Here is a 19,963-nt window from a genome sequence, read left to right as displayed (position 1 = left end):
TATTATTAGATTTATAGTAGCGCATTTAAAGAGCGTTTGACATTTAATTTGTACTCCGTATTACAATTTTTTAGACATTGCATTTGTATTACATTTTTTATTTATATATATACTCCGTATCGTTTTTTTTTTCTTTTGATAATAATTATTTAATTACATTGTTGATTATAAAACGATGTGTAACTAGGTTTTTTTTTATATATATATATTTTTTTGTTTAACACATACTATACATGTATTGTATTAATGTTACTATTAATCGGATATATTCCAATAAAAAAAAAAGGAAAAGAATGACCCCTTTTCTAGTACATACTGCAGTGGCGGATCCAGGAATTAGGTAATGGGGGTACGGAAATTACACCTATTAAAATATACTTTAATTTATGAATGAAGTATTATTTATCTGCCATATAAACTTTGAGTTTTTATTTTCAATATTAACAACGTATATTGAGGCAAAATAAGTTATAAGTTAGTGGGTTTATTTGTTTAAGCACTTTCTGTTAGTGGAATCTTGTTCTTATCATTATATATATACACAAAAAAAAAGGTTGAAATTTTGCCAAATAAAAAACCAAAAAAAAAAAAAAAAAAGACAACGTTGAAATATATAATTTTGAAAAAAATCTACAGTTTTTTTAAATTTTAAAAATACACATGGATGAAATATATATTCGAATTTTAAAAAACCAAAAATCTACAGTTTTTTTGAAATATAAATTTTAAATTTTTTTAAAAAATCCATCTCTCTTAAAATAACAATCCATCTAAACAAATCAAAAACATGGATGAATTCTTTCAAAAAAAAACCATGGATGAAGATAATGAAATTTCTTTGCCAGTGGAATCAAGTGAAAAGACTCTTGACTATTTTTTTGATGAGAATACATGGGATTCTTTTAAAAAACCTCTCAAGGATTTTGACGAAACAGACATGAAATCATTGGAGTTCCATTCCTTGGAAGCATGTGAAGAATTTTATTCGATCTATGCAAAAATCAAGGGTTTTGGCATTAGAAAAAGGAGTCCACGATATAGTACTGTTGACGGACATCCAACTTCTTGCCCATTTGTATGTGAAGCCCAAGGTTGTCGAGATGCCAAATGGGATAATTTAGAGGGAAGAAAGAAAATTCCGAAGAAAATAACACGATTTAATTGTGAAGCAAAAATGCGAGTCAAATTTATTAGAGGTGACAATATTTGGAAAGTATATCACTTCATTGGAGAACATTCACACCCTCTAGTGCATCCAAAGCATGTGCCATATATCAGGTACGATTGATTAAAAAAATTTCATATTGTAACTGAGTAAATCTCAACCATCCATTTAATATAATTCATCGTATCCATCTATTTAGTTTTCAAATTACATCATTAAAATAATTAATAAGATAGAAAAAAAAAAAAAAAAAAAAAAAAAAAAAACTTTTAAATACTAGAAAATTGGTCGATTGGTTTCTTAAAAATTAGAGATAAATTTCATCATATTTTATCTTCTTCTTTAAATTTTTTTCCTCCCTTTCACTGGTTTTCTTTAATGGTGGATGATTCATTCTTTGATAAACTTGATGCAAAAATTATGGAACTAGTAATAGATAATGTCGTAGAGTACTAGCCTACTAGGTTTATATATATAGGTTCATTGATAATAAACAATAATCGAATGTTAGTTTTTAATGGAGATGAGAGAATCCTTTGAACTTATAATTTGCAATTATAGGTGTTCAAATTTAGTATGGATAGTTATAAAATTTTCATCATTCTACTTAAAAAGAAAATAAAAATAAAAAAATAACAAATAATCATTGTATAAGTTGGCCTTCATGTTATGAATTTGATATGGAATTGAGTTATGTAGTACTTCTTTCAATTAACTTGAATTTGATATTAACGTAATCAAAGATTTGTGAGAATTGGAAAAATTATGTTTTTAACAAAGGCAATGTTGGATACACTAAATTTAATTACAATAAGTTGTCTTACATTTAAGGAAAAATCAAATTGTACTACCCTTCAATTTTAATATATTATGCAGGTCTCATAGGATAATAAAAGATGCTGATAGAATTGTAATTACTCAAATGTACAATTCTGGAATCAATCAAAGCAATATATTGAGACATATGGTTAATCAAGTAGGAGGACATGAAGCACTTACTTTCTTGAAGCAAGATTTGTATAATTTTGTTGAAAGAACTAGACAACAAGAAGTTGAAGGTGGGGATGCAGAAGCTGTGTTAGCATATTTGATAGGTAAAAAGGTGTACGATCCTAATTTTTTTATTTCTTACACTCGTAGCAAATCTAATAATTTGGAAAAGTTATTTTGGTGTGATGGAGCATCTAGGGTGGATTATAAAACCTATGGACATGTTCTAGCTTTTGATACGACATATAAATGTAATGTCTACAATAAGCCATTTGTAGTACTAGTGGGTGTTAATAATAATCGGAGAACAGTAATATTTGGTTGTGCACTTATCGTTGATGAGAAGGAAGATAGTTATACTTGGGTGTTGGAACAACTAATTCAAGCAGGAGATGGACTAAAACCAAAAACAGTATTAACAGATGGTGATAAATCCATGGCTAATGCTATTAAAGAAGTCCTCCCTAACACTAAGCACAGGTTATGCTTATGGCATTTAATGCGAAATGTGAAGTCAAACGGTGGAAAAGAATTTGGAAATTGTTTTATAAGATGTCTTGATAGATACAGAGTGCCGGATGATTTTGAAAAGGCTTGGAAAGAACTCATAACCAAATTTAAACTTGAAAATTCAAAGTGGGCGACTCAATTGTATGAAGACAAAGAAAAATGGGCAGAAGCTTATATGCGCGGTTATTTTTTTGCAGGTAATTTTTTTCACTTACTTTGGCCAATTAGTTGAATATTATAATTTATCATTAATTCTAGTAGTCTAGAGATGAAACTTTTTAATTTGGTTAAATAAAGAATGGGCTTAAGTTTCTAGAATTTGACTTTCTTTGTTATCATTAATTATAGTAATTTAGATAGTAGTAGTTAATGTAAAGAGGAAAATGAAAAAATCATAAAGGGGAAAATGAAGTAATCAAATTCAAGCGAAAAAAAAATGTAATTTTCAGGTTTAGATAGTAGTAGTTAATGTAATTTTTCTTAAATCTACCCTTTGCTTTACTCCTTATGCCATTAGTTTTTTTTCGCTTGAATTTCAGAATAAATAGTTGGGAGCAAATATAACCAAGTTTCTGCATTGGTTAATAAAATTAGATTTTTTTTATTTTTTTTTTTTATTTTTTAGTTTTTTTTTTTTTTGAGACAAAGTTACTAAAATTAGCTCATAGATACCTATTCGTTCCTTTAAAGATTAGCATAAATATTTTCAGGCATGCGGAGCACGCAGCGTTGTGAGTCGATGAATAGAACATTGAAAAAAGTATTAGATCAAAAAATAATGCTTTACAGATTCGTTCAACTCTTTGACGCTTCAATCAAAGATATGCGATTTGATAATGGAACTGATGATTTCACAACGCTATATTCGGAACCGGTCTTGACGGGTACACTCTGCAATATCAAAAAACATGCTGCATCAATATATACCAGAAAGTCTTATCAAATCTTATGCAAAGAGATGGAGGCCGAAGCAATGTTTGTTGTCGTAGAGGTCGCAGAGGAATCTTCCGAGTCCACAGGTAATCAACAATCCATTTTTATTGGTTAGATGAAGTTGATTCAAATTATAAGCAATACCTTGTGATTCGTCATGATAAATTTGATACTATGTACTATATTATTGTTGCCTAAATTTGATACCACGTAATGGTTGTTCCCGTAGAGGTTGCAGAAGAATCACACAACCCCACAAGTGATCAACAACCCATTTTTTACTGGTTAGATGAAGTCGATGCAGAAGACAGGCAATACCTTGTGATTCGACATGATAAATTTGATACTATGTATTGTTGTTGCCTAAAATTGGAGTCAATAGGATATCCATGTCGACACATGTTTGCAGTGATGAAATATGCAAAAATGAAGCAAATACCAGCTGGTTGTATATATAAGAGGTGGACAAAACATGCTAAGGATAATGTTATTGAAGGAGAAACAACAACAACAACAACAACAACTGAAAATGACGAGTCACAAGAAATGAGTAGGTTTTTATCTTTGAATGGTTTTTCCTCCAAAGTAAATCGATTTGCTTCAAGAAACCAAGAGATGTATGATAAAATGAAGGATCATTATGCAAAGATATTGATTGAATTCCAAAAAGGCGAAGAAGCAACTCAGAAAAAGGGTAACCATAATAAGAATACCCCTATTGGCATTGGTGACCCGGAAGTAGTAGTTAATGTAAAGGGGAAAATGAAGAAATCAAAACGTACTTGCGGAATATGTCATAAACCGGGTCACAACAAACGCACTTGTGTAAAAGCCCCAAATATATCTCCATCACCCGGGTCAAATTTTGGTAGTAGTGATGACTATTCTGATGACTCTCTAAGTGCAAGTAATGACATTGAATCATATAATGCCTCTTCACAGCATGCTTGCAACACTATGTCTATGTCAACAAGTGACGATTCACAACACACTAGAACTAATTTATCAGCTATTTCAGAGTACATGCCCAAGATATATGTTGAGGGACAAGTACAACAGGTACAATTTAAACGTATGATTATTTATTTATCTCCTCTTTACTAAATTTATACATGGAATTTGATATAGTTTTTTTACTATAGTTTTTGTATATTAAATTTATATATGTCCATTACTTTATATTGCAGGATGTACAAGAATATGATTTGATTGATTTAGAGAACAACCCTCTAAAGTATGATTGGCATCCAACAAAGAACACTTGGTAGAATTTGCTTTTGTTCTAGTTTTATTTTCGTTACAAACGCTCTACATTGCTTTTTTTTTTTTTTTTTTTTTATTATTTTTTTTTTAATCTATTTATTAATTAGTTCTAGAGTTTGTGGCAGACATTCAAGGATAATTTTGTTTTAGTTTTTATCTTCCTTACAAACTTGCTACATTGCTTGTTTTTTTTTTCCTATACATTAATTAGTTCAGAGTTTGTGGCAGAAACTCAAGGATAATTTTGTTCTAGTTCTTATTTTCTTTACCAACTTCCTATATTGGTTCTAGAGTTGGAAACTCAAGGATAATTTTGTTCTAGTTTTTTTATTTGTTGATGGAGCTCTAGTGACAATCTAGCCAAGCTGACATTTATTTGAGAAATTATTTCACCATATTTGCAAGTCGTACGTATATCCCAAAACTTAATTATCTATAAGTTGTAATATGATAAAAACAACTTCAGAAGTAAATATTCTATTTTAACTTAAAGCAAGTTTTCCAAGTTTGTTCCATGTGATGAAATGTCTTACGGAGTATATTAAAAAGTTACAACCTTGATTGAATTTACTACGTAAAATCCACACGGGATACATTTCTTTCACGCTTAAAATTGCTCTAATATTTGAATATTCTAGAGGGTGGTACTCAAGGTTTAACATTAGATAGTTGACGTCATCAGCCCCCCTCTTTGTTTTCCACTTTAGCTAATTGTAAAGCAAAAATTGTAGAGTTAGATAATAAAAACTTTTTCCTCTTGCCTAGATAATTTGATGTCTTCATGTGTGACTATAGACATGCATTAGATAATTAGTACGAATAACTCCTAAACCTCCACTGAATTTTACAATCAAAATTTAAAAAAAAACAAATTAAAAAAAAAAAAAAAAGTACACTAACCTTACTCCCTAGCTAGTACTCAATAATCAGTATGTGTGCACATAGTATCCAAAACAACAACTAGGTGTGATTCAACATGAATAATCTGTAATGCATAGGTTGTAAGGGTAGTTGATTGCAATACGCAATTTAATTACAAACCTTAATAAAAAAATAAAAAGTATATAACAACAATCACAAATACCACTAAAATGAAAGCAAGTGTAATGTACGAAGTATTAAGCTTGCATATCACATAGAATCTCTTTAACAATGTTAGATTTGTCTTGCTTATTATTGAATTCACTTTTCAAAATCTTGACAAGATACTTCAAGCGTTCCACTCTCATCTGATCAGTCTGCAAAGTGACATGTTTATTAAAAAGCAAAATTAACATTTTTTAACTACAAAAATTACAACAAAATATATGCTTACTGTGTATTGAATTTTCCTCCATTGCGAAATATGATCTACTTCCATATGCTTGATCATAAACATCCCAGAATCATGTCTACAATAAATAAATTGTGCAATTATAAGAGATGATCATAAAATATAACCAAGGCGAAAATATTATCACATACCCATTCATTTGTTTTTGCGTATCACAAACTTCCATATCAAACGAGGTCACTTCCTTAAATATTTGATTCAACGGTGGATCACTTTCCACGCAATTCGCGGTTTTTGCTAGCTAGTACTCAAATTAATTAAAATATTAGTTTATTTGAAAAAAACATAGTAATCATAATAATAAACCTAGGTTAATTGTCAACAATATTTAACACATAATACTTACCAAATCTAAAGCCAAGTTTTTCCGAATATTTGTGGTCGCTAATGAGTCTAAAAGATAACATCTCTTCTCTTCTATTTGAATGACAACTAAGAACCAATGACAAGTTGACAATAACAACGGACCATCTATCTTTTCTAACATAGGAAAGTAAACCTACAACAAAATATAATATTATCCAATAAAAATAAAGTTGTAAAACAGTGAAAAAATGTATGTTTTTTTTAGACAAAACAATTAAAATATATATACCTGTTTAATATGTCTAGTGTCTTTGGGAATAATTTTTTTCAAAAATGATATAACAGGTGCCAAACCAGTTTCATATGGCTCATCATTATAAACGTCATAACCCAATACTCGACCCTGAATAATATCAAAGTTAAAATATATTTAAGTGATTGTCCAAACTTTATCAACAATTATTAATAAACATTTAATACCTGGAATACTGCAGGTAAATATAAATTATGTGATTGAATTTTGATTGCTCTCAAACTCATATCAAATGCAACCAGGTCTACAAGCTGCATTACATTTTTCTGACCAAAATTAGTTACCTTGTATTCAAATGACTTATAATTTAATAAAAGGAAAAGTAAGAAACTTACAAAATCATGAATGCTTAAATCTGGATATAAGCATATAACGTCATCCACTGTCCAAAATATAGATGTCCAATGAGAACTATAAATAGTTTGGATCCTATCGTTATAATTATATAGTCTCTCACATATTTCTCCTTCTTCCACACTTAAATATTTCAAATATTCCTTGTATAAAGGTGTGATAGGACGTGCACAATTGGTAGACATATTGCACTGCCAAAAGCCAAAAAAATAATTACAAATAGCCCAAAAAAAATAATTAAGAATGACTCCATATAATATAATTATATAAACCACTTAATTTCCCTCAAAAAAAATATAAACCACTTAATAATACCTTCATCAACACTATATTTACAATCCCATAGAAAAAATACCACTATTTCATACCTTGTTTATTTTTTTTCTTGGTGTTGAATCTTCAACAATTTTGTCCTATATAAAACAATTTCTTATATATTAAATGAATAAGCAATTGATGCACTTATCATATTGTAGTCAAGGAAAAAAAAAAAAAAAAGCATGCATAATATAACAAATACATACAATGGTGTGGTTCATTACCTTCATTGGTCCACTAGTTGATTTCGGTGGAGGCGATGACGTCTTGTGCTTTTTCTTTCTTGAACATTCAACTTCAACAATAGGACTATCTCTAAGTGTTATTAAACCACTAGAAAGGGTAGGCTCATTAAAAGAGATTTTCTTAAGGCTTGATGGAATTCCTTTTTTCTTTTTTCCAAATCCAATACTATGCTCATCCCTAAGATTCAAATTTTTATTATATTTTGGATTAAAATCTTCAACATTATCCTTTAAAAAAGGAGATTTTGTAGAAGACGTTAGGTTTTTTTGGCATACCTCATCAACAACTTGTTCTTTATCCTTATCACCACTATCTTTTGAGATTAATTCTTGTTGTTCTACTAAAGATTTTTTTTCTATAAAGTCATTACTCTTTACAAAGTTCCCAAATAACTTATCGAATTTTGATTTCAAAATTATCAATGACTTTTCCAACATGATCAAACGATGGTTGTGAGTACATTTCTTGTTTTTAAGACCATCAAATTTTTCATTTATAGTGATGACTAGTTTTTCAATATTTTCTAAGCGTCCATCAAATTTCTCTGCATTATCAGTATTTTGTGTTGAAGGTTTGTTCATGCTCTTATGTCTCATTGTCATAGACTAATCTGCAAGACGTTAACATACACATACAACATAAATAAAAAATTAAAAGAAACAAAGAAAAAATATCAAAGCCTATACTACTAAAAATTATAAGAACCAGAGAAGAAATATCAAAGCCTATACTACCATCAAATTATTAATCCAAAGGTTTTAATTTGAATCAATCATTTATTGGCAGTTGATCATATTGGTAGCAATTCCAGTGAAATGTATAGATAGGAGAAATCATAGTTCAGCCCAAAAGTATAGATTATACTCATAACACTGTTCAAACAATGACGATGATGTAGTAGTCTCACAGTATATTACGATATATTTAGGAAATATTTAGATTGGGAAAATATATTTTATCTTCTAGATATTTAGTTTCCATAGCTATCATATTTAGCTATCATGTTTCCTAGTTTGATACGACTAAGGAATCATGCTGCCTTGTTCTATTTAATGGCTTTGCCATATGTTAATGAGAATCAAGCCAAAGCTTTATCACAATTTTACATGGTATCAGGCCAAAGTTTCTAACAACCAATTTCAATGGCAGGTGATGATGTTCCACCGCCACCCCCACCCCCACCCCCACCCCCACCCCCTCCACCGACCGAAATTAAACCCAATTCCCCTTATTATCTTGGTTCTCAAGACCGACCGGGAATGTATAAGAGTATTACAGAATATGCGGACAAACAAAAAACTCTGCTGCATCAATGCAAAATATAGAGATATCCTTAAATTTCACCATCGCCCCTAATACCTCTTCTAAAAAGATTCCCACCTCAAGCAGGAAAATTAAAGTCATATATAAGCAGTCATAATCCCGTCTAGTTTACGCTTAAAACTCATTGTCATAGATCAAACTCACCATATAAAAACCAATGAAAGAGGAATAATTACTTGTTAATCAAACTCAAATTCAATTGATAACTCTTGAACCAGACCATAGAAAAACCCTTAAAAATTATCACTTAAATTCTATTAGAATTAAACACCCAATTGAACAATTGATGCAGAAAAAGTGAAATTAAGAGCTATAAAACATCAAGATCATAAAAATCTACAGTAACAATACTTTAAAACATTATTCAAATCATGAATTCATCCAAATTTAAGAGTTAAATAGCCTATAATACAACATAGATTAAACTTACCGAATCAATTCCAACCGATTTGAAGAGATGACATGCAAAGTGGATGAGAATTGAATTGAAGCAACACAAAATTTAGGGGAATGTACCGAAATCAATCAACAGGAGAGAAAGGGAAAAAGAAAACTACTTTGTGAAATATGGAAACTGACTGATAGTGGATTAGAACGTGTTTGAATTTTAATGCTTTTTTTTTTTATTAATGATCTCCAAAAATAAAATCAGAAAGTCAACTATATCAACGGTTTATATTAGTCAAAAAATATACACGGCTGTGATTTAATCTAATACAATGGCCACAATTTTATTGTGGCCACTCAAAAGTCATCCATCTTAGAACACACTTACACTTAATTATTATGTTCAACACGTAGGTTGATTATACATGTACACCGTACCCTTTATTAAGAATTAATTATTACAATAAAATGAATTATATTGTAAACGACTTTCTAATCAATTGAGAATATTGTACTAAGAATTTTGACATCTAAATTTGAACAAAACTAGAATGTTAAATGTAGGGTCTGTTCTCATTGACTGAACTCGGCTGAATTGAACTGAACTGAACCGAGCCGAACTGAACTGAACTGAACTGAGCTGAACTGAACTTAACTGAACTTAACTGAACTGAAATGAAATGAATATTAGGAGCTGAATTGAACTGAACTTAACTAAAATGAGCTGAACTGAACTGAGCTGAACTGAACTTAACTGAACTGAACTGAATTTCAACGTAAGAGAACAGACCCTTAGTAATGGTTTCTCATTACATTTGATACTTATATAGAACAATGTTTCAAAAAAAATCAAACCTTAATGTAAAAATATAGATACCTAATTTACGAAACAACTTCTATAATGGGGCAAGTATTTCCAATTAGTAGTAGATAATTGGTTATGTCCGAATTAGTTAGGGCAGAGCAACAGTGTCACGTGATGACCAAAAGAATAAAGAGTAGTAGCACGGGCGTTATTTGTACGTGTCAAACTCTGAATCTGTCATGGTAAAATGTAGAACAACAAGATTATTTGTTGGTTGGATTCTCAATTTAAATTTTTCCCTTTTTATTCATAACCAACCAATCCAATTGAATGTTTCTAATTATTTGACCGTGTAAATAATGTATCAATTTTTATCTAACTTTTTTGTACACATTATATGTTTCAATCTTTGGTGTTTCGATACTTTTTTCTAGCTCATGTATTTTTCATGAGTATGGAAATAAATCTTCTTTAAAGTTCTTGGGTCATCTCTTACCATTGGCCTCTTATGGATCAATTATTTATGTATCTATGCAAACAGTAAAAAGATCTTGGTGAGGAAGCAAATTTATATCTTGTTTCAACAATTATTTCCATAAGGAAATAAAAAGTGTTCGGGGATATGAAACATGCTTTGAAAGTTATGAGTTAGCGGCCTTAGAAAATGGTTGAATTAATTCATTGTCCTTTTCGACAAAAGAAGAGAATAAATCTTTAAAACAACTGAACCAATTAATAAAATATAGAAAGAGGCGCGATTCTGACAATAATTGGACACGAAATAGTTTAAAATGTCTCCGAACTCGAAAACAATGGTGAAGAGAGATTGTCTCGAATATAGGAGAAATCATTTTCCACATCAACAATAATAATGTTGTAGATTGTCCAAGATATCTTACATTGTCATTTTATCATGTTAGACAAAAAATTATAAATTTCACCTTCTATTACGAGGATGAGACTTTTGATCCCAAGAAAAGGAGTCATTTAAAGGTTTTCAAGAATGACAAATTTGCGAACCAACCCCCAATAATTGAAGCCAAGTCTTACAAACAAAAAATTGAAGCTAGATATTTACTCTATACTACTACTATGAACTAATGTTCACTTAACATAGTTAAATAATCTTTTTCAAAAATATAATTTTCTTGTATATTACTATTACAATTTCCATTGACATCATCGTTTAATCTTAGTATCATGGACCAAATCATAATAATGCATTACAAATAAATAATAGTACTAAGTACACTGAATTTTGAATATAAACAAGATAAGCGTATATAGGGCCTAGCGGCCATTGAATTATACATACATGAACTAAAACTATGGACTTTATTTCATAATTATATAATCTATGTTACTTATTTCTAATCTTTTAGTTGCAAAATATAACAAAAATAGAAGGAATGGGGCATTACGAAAAGTTTGTCCATTGGACAAAAATCTTATCGTCTTATTTATAAGAATTGGTTAATTAAGTCTTTAATCAGTAAGGAAGGTTTATAGTAGCAATCAAATAGTGTTGTACTCGAGCTCAGTTTTGCCATTACAAGAAATTTTGTGTTACCTTTTCCTATGTGAGATAGATGTTGGATTTCCTCAATAAAGAGTATAAGAGTGCAATAGTAACATTTGTAAAGTGTAAGACATTTTCATTTTTCGGTTTGGTTTAGGATATATGTAATACACATGCTTTACATAAATTTTTTGATCTGATTATTCTTAGTAATCGAAAGATTATTAACTGATATTTAATTATTAAAACAAAATCTATTGATCTATATAAATTTTATAGACAACTGAATCTTTATAATTGCGTTTAACATAATCTTAGGGCCTGTTCATACGTTTATTTCCAGTTCAGTTCAAATCAGTTCAAATCAGTTCAGTTCAGTTCAGCTCCTAATTTCCTTCTCTTATAAAATATTTATTTTAGTTCAGTTCAGCCGAGTTCAGTTTATGAAAACAGACCCTTATTATATGGAGTGCGGAATAATAAATTTGGTATATGATCAAAGTATTGATAGCAACGCACTTGTAAGAAAAGGATTTGAAGCACTAGCAAGTAGCAACCATGCCCCCATATAGGCTTTAATTAGCCTGCCGGCTAATAACGTAAGCCTAGGGATTAATTTAACTTATTTCTAACTAATACTAGCTCCTGTCTTCTTCTTCTTATTCTTCCCTTTTCCCCTCTTTTCTTGGCAATTTCTCTTATGTTAGTACAAAGAAGAGTAGTGAGACGGCGTTAATTAGTATATAATTAACTTTTCTTTAAATAATAATTATGTTAGAATAATATGGGTAAAAATGTTCGTTTATATATCATTTCTTATATGTTACTGTATGGTGTTCATTTGCTTCATTAGCTTAACCTCTAATCCCTTATTTTCATGTATAAATTATACAAATTAGTATTTTCTTGATTGCTTAGCTTGTCAAAAGATTGCCTAATACTTTTGTGATTGTCAATACTTTTCTAATTGACAATTAGAAAAGTATTAGTTAATTATTATGTACTCATAGTAATTACTACCTCTTAAATTATATGAGACAAGTTATATGACTTTATACAAGAATCAATCTACAAACAAGGAAATTTACTTGAAATGATATTGCTACATCAAGTAATTTGTCGACCTTATAAAACCTTTGCTAAGGTTGTTGAAATGTCTAATGAATGTAATGCTAGGAATCTTTGTCGTTTATTAAAATTATGGGAAGTAAATAAAAATAGGGAGATTCCAAACAAACAATTATTCTCCTCTCTGCTTCGTCTTTTTGTATTGACTAAAACTTTGACAATACGCAATAGTCCCCCCCAACCCCAATATATGATCGAGTTTCTATCTTCTTTGTTTTAATTTGCCCTACAAAAAAACTATCTATCATAATTACCGACTTTTTAGAGTTAATTACGCAATATTATTATATTTCTAATATGTTCAACAATTGTTCATGGAAACACAGTAAGTTCACGAGCAATTTTACTTTGACGTGAATGACAACTATCGTTGATTAAAGTTCTAGGAAAGTACTTTACATCTAGATACAAATTTCTTCTACATCAATATATACTTTTGTATGACTAATTTTACATTGAAACAAATTCGTCACCAATGACTGCCAAAAACCCTAAATAGTACAGACTACTAAGGGCCTATTCACATTTACCGAACTGAGCTGAACTGAACTGAACTGAACTAATTGGAGCTGAACTGAACTGAACTGATTGGAGCTGAACTGAACTGAACTGAACTGATTGGAGCTGAACTGAACTGATTGGAGCTGAACTGAACTGAATTGAACTGAATTGAGCTGAAATGAATATTTTATGAGAGAGGGAAATTAAGAGCTGAACTGAACTGAACTGAACTGATTAGAGCTGAACTGAACTGATTGGAGCTGAACTGAACCGAACTGCACTGAAATTAAGTAAATGTGAACAGGCCTAAGTATTTCGTAGTGAGTAATAATGGAAATGGAATGACCATTTATGTAAAATCTTGTTATTCATAATTAATGTACTTCCATGAATAAAACAACCTTATATCCAAATTTTGTGGGTTTGTTTTAATAAGGTCGCCAATTTAAAGAAATCAATTAACATGCTTCATTAAACAAAAATAAAATTTGTTACTCACTAATTAGTAACTTCACAAAATTTCATCAATTACATTTATTCATTATCACATAAAGTACAATTATACTTTCAAAAATCGTGTATGTATTGTATTACTTGTTACGTGTAGATTTTAATAGTCGTAGTAGTAGTAAACTAGTAATAATACGTACTATCATTTGTTATTATAAGGTTTAAAAAAAAAAAATTGTTAACATTATAACGTGTGGAAGCATCCATTTTAACATCCCTCCATTATAGGGCATCTAATATGAAATTCTCACATACAAACTACATTTACTTTTTTTTTTTTTTAAAAAAAAAAAAAGTTGTAATCATGGACCCTAAAATGCCATGGATAGCCCTATAAAAAACCCGCAAATTCCCCCCATTCCCCACAACTCCATTCTTCAATACTACCACTCTCTTTCTCTCTCCTCTTCTTCCCCAATTCACCATTTTCTCTCTCCTCAAACTCCACTTTTCTTCAGACCAAAACCGTTTCACAGTTATTCTAATCCATTTTCTCTCTCCTCAAAACAATTTCAAATTCAATGGAGTCATCATCATCTTCATCTTCCTACCATGAATTCGACACCATTAAAATGGAGAAAGAGAAAGCGATGCGACGATATAGAACTTTCAAGAAGATCGCTAACATTGTTCGAACTGTTGAAGTTATCGTCGCGATTATGTTCGTCTCATTTTCTCTCTCCTTCACTTCTTCCTATCTTCCTGCCGTTATAGAATTTTCCGGCGCTTTTTTCCGCCGGATTTTCTCTCTCCTCTTTTGTCCTCACTTTGTATTTCTCATCGGAAACGTCATTATCATCACTCTCTTCGCCAAGTCTTCCTCCGAGAAGAGAACCTCCGATCAAACCGAAGAGGAATTATCCGGCGCCAAAATTGAGTCCGTTAATGTCGAAATCGGAATCTCCGGCGAAAGAAATGAGTCTGCTAATGTCGACGGCGGAATCTCCGGCGTGACGGAGAAGATCGTTAGCGAAGTTCCGGCGGTGGTTCCGGCGGCGGAGGAGAGAGAATCGGAGGAGAAAGTGTACCGAAGGACGAAATCGACTTCGGAAATGGTTGTTGTAAAGGAGGAGAAGAAAGAACTCCGGCGATCAGAAACGGAAGTTCGCCGGAAAATCGAGGAATCGCCGGTGATTAATCGGAGGTTTGAAGAGGATGAATTGAGTAACGAAGAATTCAACAGGAAAGTTGAAGCGTTTATTCAGAAACAGCAGAAGTTTTTACGAGAAGAGAAATTGGCGGTTGTTTTGAGTAATTAAGCATAATTACGGTAATTATGAGTAATTAAATAATGATTAATAGTGATAAATTGATGATTATGTTAATTACTCTGTGAGAAAGATTAGAGAAAACAGAGGAAAAACAGAGTATGATAGGAAGTGTTATTTTTTTGACACTTTACTATCAGAAATTGTAGTGCGTGATTTTTATTTTGGATGAATGTACAGTTTTAGTTGAAGAGTAGTAGTACAAATCTGAGACATACTTCTACTATTAGTGTTAATGTAACTACGACCACTATAATAATATTAATAATAATTACTGTTATTAGCAAACTTGTTGTTGAAGTTATGTTGTTATGAACTTTAATGGTGTTTTACAGTATAAATTTCTAATTATCCAACTTTTTCTGTCGGATTATGTTTTTTTTTCAATGTTTCGGCTCCGTAATTTTAATTAAAATAACTACTCAGTATATAACAAATTGATAATTGAAAAAATAAAAATTAACGTGGATCTTACATTTTTACCATACCTTATAGCTCAAGTAATTAGTAAATAATTATTTACTGTCAAACATTTTCAGAACAAAAAGATTATTCTAGGGAGATTTTGTTAAGTTCATTCATTTAGTAAATATAATAATCTTACAATTTAGATCTTAAGTTTAAGCACAAATAAAGCCTTTTTTCACACCTTTAAGATATCCTGTATGTGTAATGTGATCTGGTAATGGCAAAGTTTTGCATTTGTTTGTGCAAAACAAAACTGTAATGGTTAATTGGCAGTGCAACAATGAATGAAAAAAAAGTAATAAAATAAATAAATAATGTTTTTGAGCACAATCCCAGACTACTCAAAAAGGTTAAAAGCCTTTATGAATTATGATAGATTATAACATAAATGAGTATGAGCCTAGGTTAATGAATAAAATGTTGGAACATATCATCACTTTACTTATTTGAGGTTCCACTCTTACTGTCTTACCTATTCACATTTATTGAACTGAGCTTAATAAATTTAAACTGATTAGAGCAGAACTGAACTAAACTGAATATTTTATGAGAGTACATAGGTTCCACTTCCACCACACTTTAGTTGCCTGACTCGAGCTTGAATTAATTAGCTAGAGGCGCTAAGTGTTGGTTCAACTAAATTAGCTAGGATAAAAATAAAATACTGGTAAAACAATTTTTAAAATGAAGGAATCCAGCATTAGAATTGGACAAAATAGACATCAATAAGATGCGTTGCCACTTGAGTTTATGGATAAACTTTGGAACATATTCTTGTACTTAAAAGCATAGATCAATAAGTTAATCTAGAAATTACAGAATTATTACCTCCACAAATTATGTTTCCTATAGATTCTTCTGATGTTTTAAGGAAACTTATTAATTCGTCCAACATTTGAGATATTATTTTATTTTTATTCTTATTCTAATTTACTACTCCGTAGTTGTTAACTTGTTATGCTTGCCAAGTAAACCAATAAATTGTTGGGCTTTTGGATAGAAGGCATAATTCTTTGGATACCTAATCCACAAAGCCCAAAGGCATATATTTGATGATGCAATTTCTTCTTCATCTTTTCCTATAGAATTAGAATGAAGCTTTCTATTCTTTACGTATGCAATTGTAAAGTCTTACAATACTCGTAATATATGAACAAGAGATTAAATTACTAACATGCATGTATGAATTGAAATCGAATATTATTTTGGGGACCAAATAAAATTCTACAAAGTATTATTTTTTAGTAGCCCAAGTAAATGATTCAATTCTTTTTTTTTTTTTGGGAAAAATTTAAACAATTGTATTATCATTCGTACGTATTTCAAAATTGAACTCCTATGGTAAAAGAGAAGACGAACAATCAATGGAAAAAAAAATTAGTTTTTTTTTTTCTCTTTAGCATAATTCATAATACTACAATCTAATAACTAACTAATTGACAAATGTCTAACACTCTTAAGTTTACCTTAAGATCAATTACCAACGGTAATTAGTGGTAATCAAGTATACATTGGTGCTATATAGCTGAATATATTGACAATTATCTAACTTCCTTCAAAATTAATTAAAGATATAGTACTACACTACTACTAGTCTACTACTAGTCCCGAACGAGGGGCTAAGTATTGTTGATTATATAGCTGAAGTATAAACAGTGAGGAGAAATCCAAATGCTTTGAAATTTGTCCTTAAAGTTAGAAAATTGTTCCTTAGTAGGGACAATATTGTTCACATACGAATTACTTTTTTTAGTTGTACTACCTGCGATTTATATTATTTGCAATGATAAGACATTTTTCCTCTCCACTTTATGTCAAATCGTTGTAAATAATATGAAACGGAGGTAGTATTATTATTTCATTAATTTGTTTTGTCTTTTGTGTAGGTCTTTGTTTTTGTACTCCATTTTAGAAAGCACAAAAAAAAAAAAAAAAAAAAAAAAAAAAAAAAGAAAGAAAGAAAGAAAAAAAATATATAGGAAGTGATATTTAGGTAGGAGAGTTCAACAGCCAACAGACAGTTCCTTTGATGTGGGGTTGGTTGAAACGAATGTGAAGGGATGGATTCTCTTCTATCTTTTTTATTTGTACTTTATTATTTATACTACTAGTGCTTCTTGTTAGAGGTGGTTAGTTTTTTTTGAAGAACCTTTCTTCTTGTGTTTTTATCCATTTATCTTTACTTTATGTTCATGATTTAGCATCTTTCTTTTATTTTTGTGCAAGTACGAAACATTATTAAGTTTTTAATTTGAAAAAGGCTAGTTAATTAAAGTGTTGAACATAAAAAATTCATATTAGAGGTGAAATATAATTGTTCAAATTGTAGTGGAGTTTGACCAATATATTTCAAATCTTATTTAAAAGGCGGGTTATTTATTGTTCTTATATATCTCAACTTAGACATGTTTCTATCAAATCCCATAAAAAGTTTCACTTATGAGATTTTCCTCAAATTCTTGGGCATATTATACTAAGCTACCAAAGGGTGAGGCATCTTACAACAAAACATAACAAGTGCATATGTGCATTGATTTTGATAGATTGGTAGTTGGATTCTTATAGAATTGGGAATTACTGGTAGGAATTTAGTACTTATATTGATATTTCTAGAAGGGTATGCAAAATTTCCAAAACAAAAAAGAGAAAAAAAAATACAAAAGAAAAAAAACACACATCAATAATTCAATATTGGTTACAAGCTATTGAGCTATTAAAAGGGCATGTTCTCATTGACTAAACTGAACTGAACTGAACTGAATTGAGCTAAACTGAACTGAACTGAACTGAACTGAACTGAATTGAGCTGAATTGAACTGAACTGAATATTTTATAAGAGAAGGAAATTAGGAGCTGAACTGAACTGAACTGAATTTCAACGTAAGAGAACAGACCCTATTCTTATTATATAATTAAGGGTTTGTTCACATTTACTGAACTGAACCGATTGGAGCTGAACTGAACTGAATTGAAATGATTGAAACTGAACTGAACTGATCGAGCTGAAATTAATATTTTATGAGAGAGGGAAATTAGGAGCTGAACTGAATTGAACTAATTGGAGCTGAACTGAACTGAACTAAACTAAACTAATTGGAGCTGAACTGAACTTAATTGAATAGAAATTAAGTAAATGTGAACATGCCCTTAGTAATTTCACTTTGACTTTTAGAATATGTACTCTCTTTCTTTACTTGTATCAAGTAAATTGTTAGATCTATATTAAAGATGACAATTATTATTATAAATCAAACTTGCACATTGACAATATTTGAATATTAGAATGAAGCATACACAATTTATGGTTTTTAAGGAAGCATACACAAATTAGATATTGATGATATCATGGTTCCTTATCAACTTTGTTTATTTAGGACAGGGTTTTGTGTGGTTGTTTATTTAGCTAGAAACGGAAGGAATAATAGCTAATTAGCTATTTTATGGTATTTCGTATTTGATAATTATACTACCTTCTCAAAATCAATGGCTCCCTAGCCTCTTATCAATTTTGTTTCATGTTTTGTATGATTGTCACTTTCATAAAACATGCTTATATTCTGTTTTAGGCACTAAACTTAGTTTTCTTGGCAGCATTTGGGCATTAAATAAAGTGCGTATATATATCTAAGCAAAGATTGCAACAAACATACACGTAATAATGTAATATTCATGCACAAAAGAACCATATTATATAACCTAATTTATATTCTCGAGTAGTCTTTTGTTCATTTTTTATTTATATTTTTTCAGTCAACTACGTACTTAATTAGCACAATTAGAGTCCTTTTTGCAGTCTAAAAACTGCTAAATTTATCTTAATCACAAAGATAAGTTTGACCCCACTTTGTCTTTTAGATTATTATTTTAATTTCGTTTTTTATTTTCATTTAATGCACACCAATAAATAGACCTTTTTTCAATATATATATTTTAAAAAAATATAATTTAATTAAAATTGAAGTAATTTTTTAAAATTAGTGGATGATTAAACATAGTAAAATTTGAAGAAGGGAAACAACTTTTTTGATTTTTTTTTTTTTTTTTTTTCTGACTAGACGTATAGATTCTTCCTCTTGTTTTTTGCCCCTAAATGCTTGATATTAAATTAATTTTAATAAGAATACTAAACCTAATTTATTAGTGCTGTAGCTTTAATTTATTCTTTTGAAAAGAATTGAGAAACTCAACCCTATAGTTTATGATCTAGTGGACTGGTGCCTGGTGGTGTCAACTTCTGATTTTATTTTACTTTTGAAAATTATTGTCAAAAGATATTTGGCACAATTGTGAGTTGAGTTCTAATACTTCTTTCCTTTCACCATA

At 30.0% G+C, this 19,963-nt stretch overlaps 3 protein-coding genes across 4 annotated transcripts; 2 read left to right on the top strand and 1 right to left on the bottom strand.

Moving 5' to 3' along the window:
* Positions 1–814: 814 nt before the first annotated feature.
* Positions 815–4,866, top strand: LOC145640618 (protein FAR1-RELATED SEQUENCE 5-like). The gene is made up of 5 exons (XM_081691870.1): positions 815–1,278; positions 2,042–2,862; positions 3,376–3,684; positions 3,828–4,657; positions 4,786–4,866. The coding sequence occupies exons 1-5, from the start codon at positions 815–817 to the stop codon at positions 4,864–4,866; spliced, it is 2,505 nt and encodes an 834-aa protein (XP_081547996.1).
* A 965-nt stretch (positions 4,867–5,831) lies between these two features.
* On the bottom strand, positions 5,832–9,806 carry LOC145638345 (uncharacterized). 2 transcript variants are annotated; one of them, XM_081689315.1, is made up of 11 exons: positions 9,485–9,806; positions 7,710–8,341; positions 7,536–7,580; positions 7,271–7,358; positions 7,149–7,195; positions 6,981–7,064; positions 6,790–6,903; positions 6,541–6,693; positions 6,326–6,435; positions 6,177–6,252; positions 5,832–6,099 (listed from the first exon to the last, which is right to left on the bottom strand). In XM_081689315.1, the coding sequence occupies exons 2-11, from the start codon at positions 8,331–8,333 to the stop codon at positions 5,980–5,982; spliced, it is 1,461 nt and encodes a 486-aa protein (XP_081545441.1). In that variant the 5' UTR covers positions 8,334–8,341; positions 9,485–9,806; the 3' UTR covers positions 5,832–5,979. The 2 variants fall into 2 exon arrangements, with proteins under 2 accessions (XP_081545441.1, XP_081545440.1); XM_081689314.1 differs by having other exon boundaries at positions 7,149–7,358.
* Positions 9,807–14,425: 4,619 nt separating this feature from the next.
* Positions 14,426–15,163, top strand: LOC145640617 (uncharacterized). Its single transcript, XM_081691869.1, has one exon. It carries the CDS (start codon positions 14,426–14,428, stop codon positions 15,161–15,163), a length of 738 nt encoding a protein of 245 aa, XP_081547995.1.
* The last annotated feature ends 4,800 nt before the right edge of the window (positions 15,164–19,963 follow it).

The sequence above is a fragment of the Chenopodium album genome, chromosome 7 (assembly GCF_948465745.1).
Source record: "Chenopodium album chromosome 7, dcCheAlbu1.1, whole genome shotgun sequence".
NCBI classification, from domain to species: Eukaryota; Viridiplantae; Streptophyta; class Magnoliopsida; order Caryophyllales; family Amaranthaceae; genus Chenopodium; species Chenopodium album.
The sequence above is the reverse complement of the archived record's forward strand: the minus strand, read 5'-3'. Positions and strand labels throughout refer to the sequence as shown.

Coding starts and splice junctions, on each gene's coding strand:
- LOC145640618 (XM_081691870.1), top strand. CDS start 815: ATGGATGAAGATAATGAAATTTCTTTGCCAGTGGAATCAAGTGAAAAG. Junction 2,863..3,375: donor GCGCGGTTATTTTTTTGCAG/GTAATTTTTTTC, acceptor AAATATTTTCAG/GCATGCGGAGCACGCAGCGT. Junction 4,658..4,785: donor TTGAGGGACAAGTACAACAG/GTACAATTTAAA, acceptor TTTATATTGCAG/GATGTACAAGAATATGATTT.
- LOC145638345 (XM_081689314.1), bottom strand. CDS start 8,333: ATGACAATGAGACATAAGAGCATGAACAAACCTTCAACACAAAATACT. Junction 6,904..6,980: donor ATTTACCTGCAGTATTCCAG/GTATTAAATGTT, acceptor GATATTATTCAG/GGTCGAGTATTGGGTTATGA. Junction 6,694..6,789: donor ACACTAGACATATTAAACAG/GTATATATATTT, acceptor ATTTTGTTGTAG/GTTTACTTTCCTATGTTAGA.
- LOC145640617 (XM_081691869.1), top strand. CDS start 14,426: ATGGAGTCATCATCATCTTCATCTTCCTACCATGAATTCGACACCATT.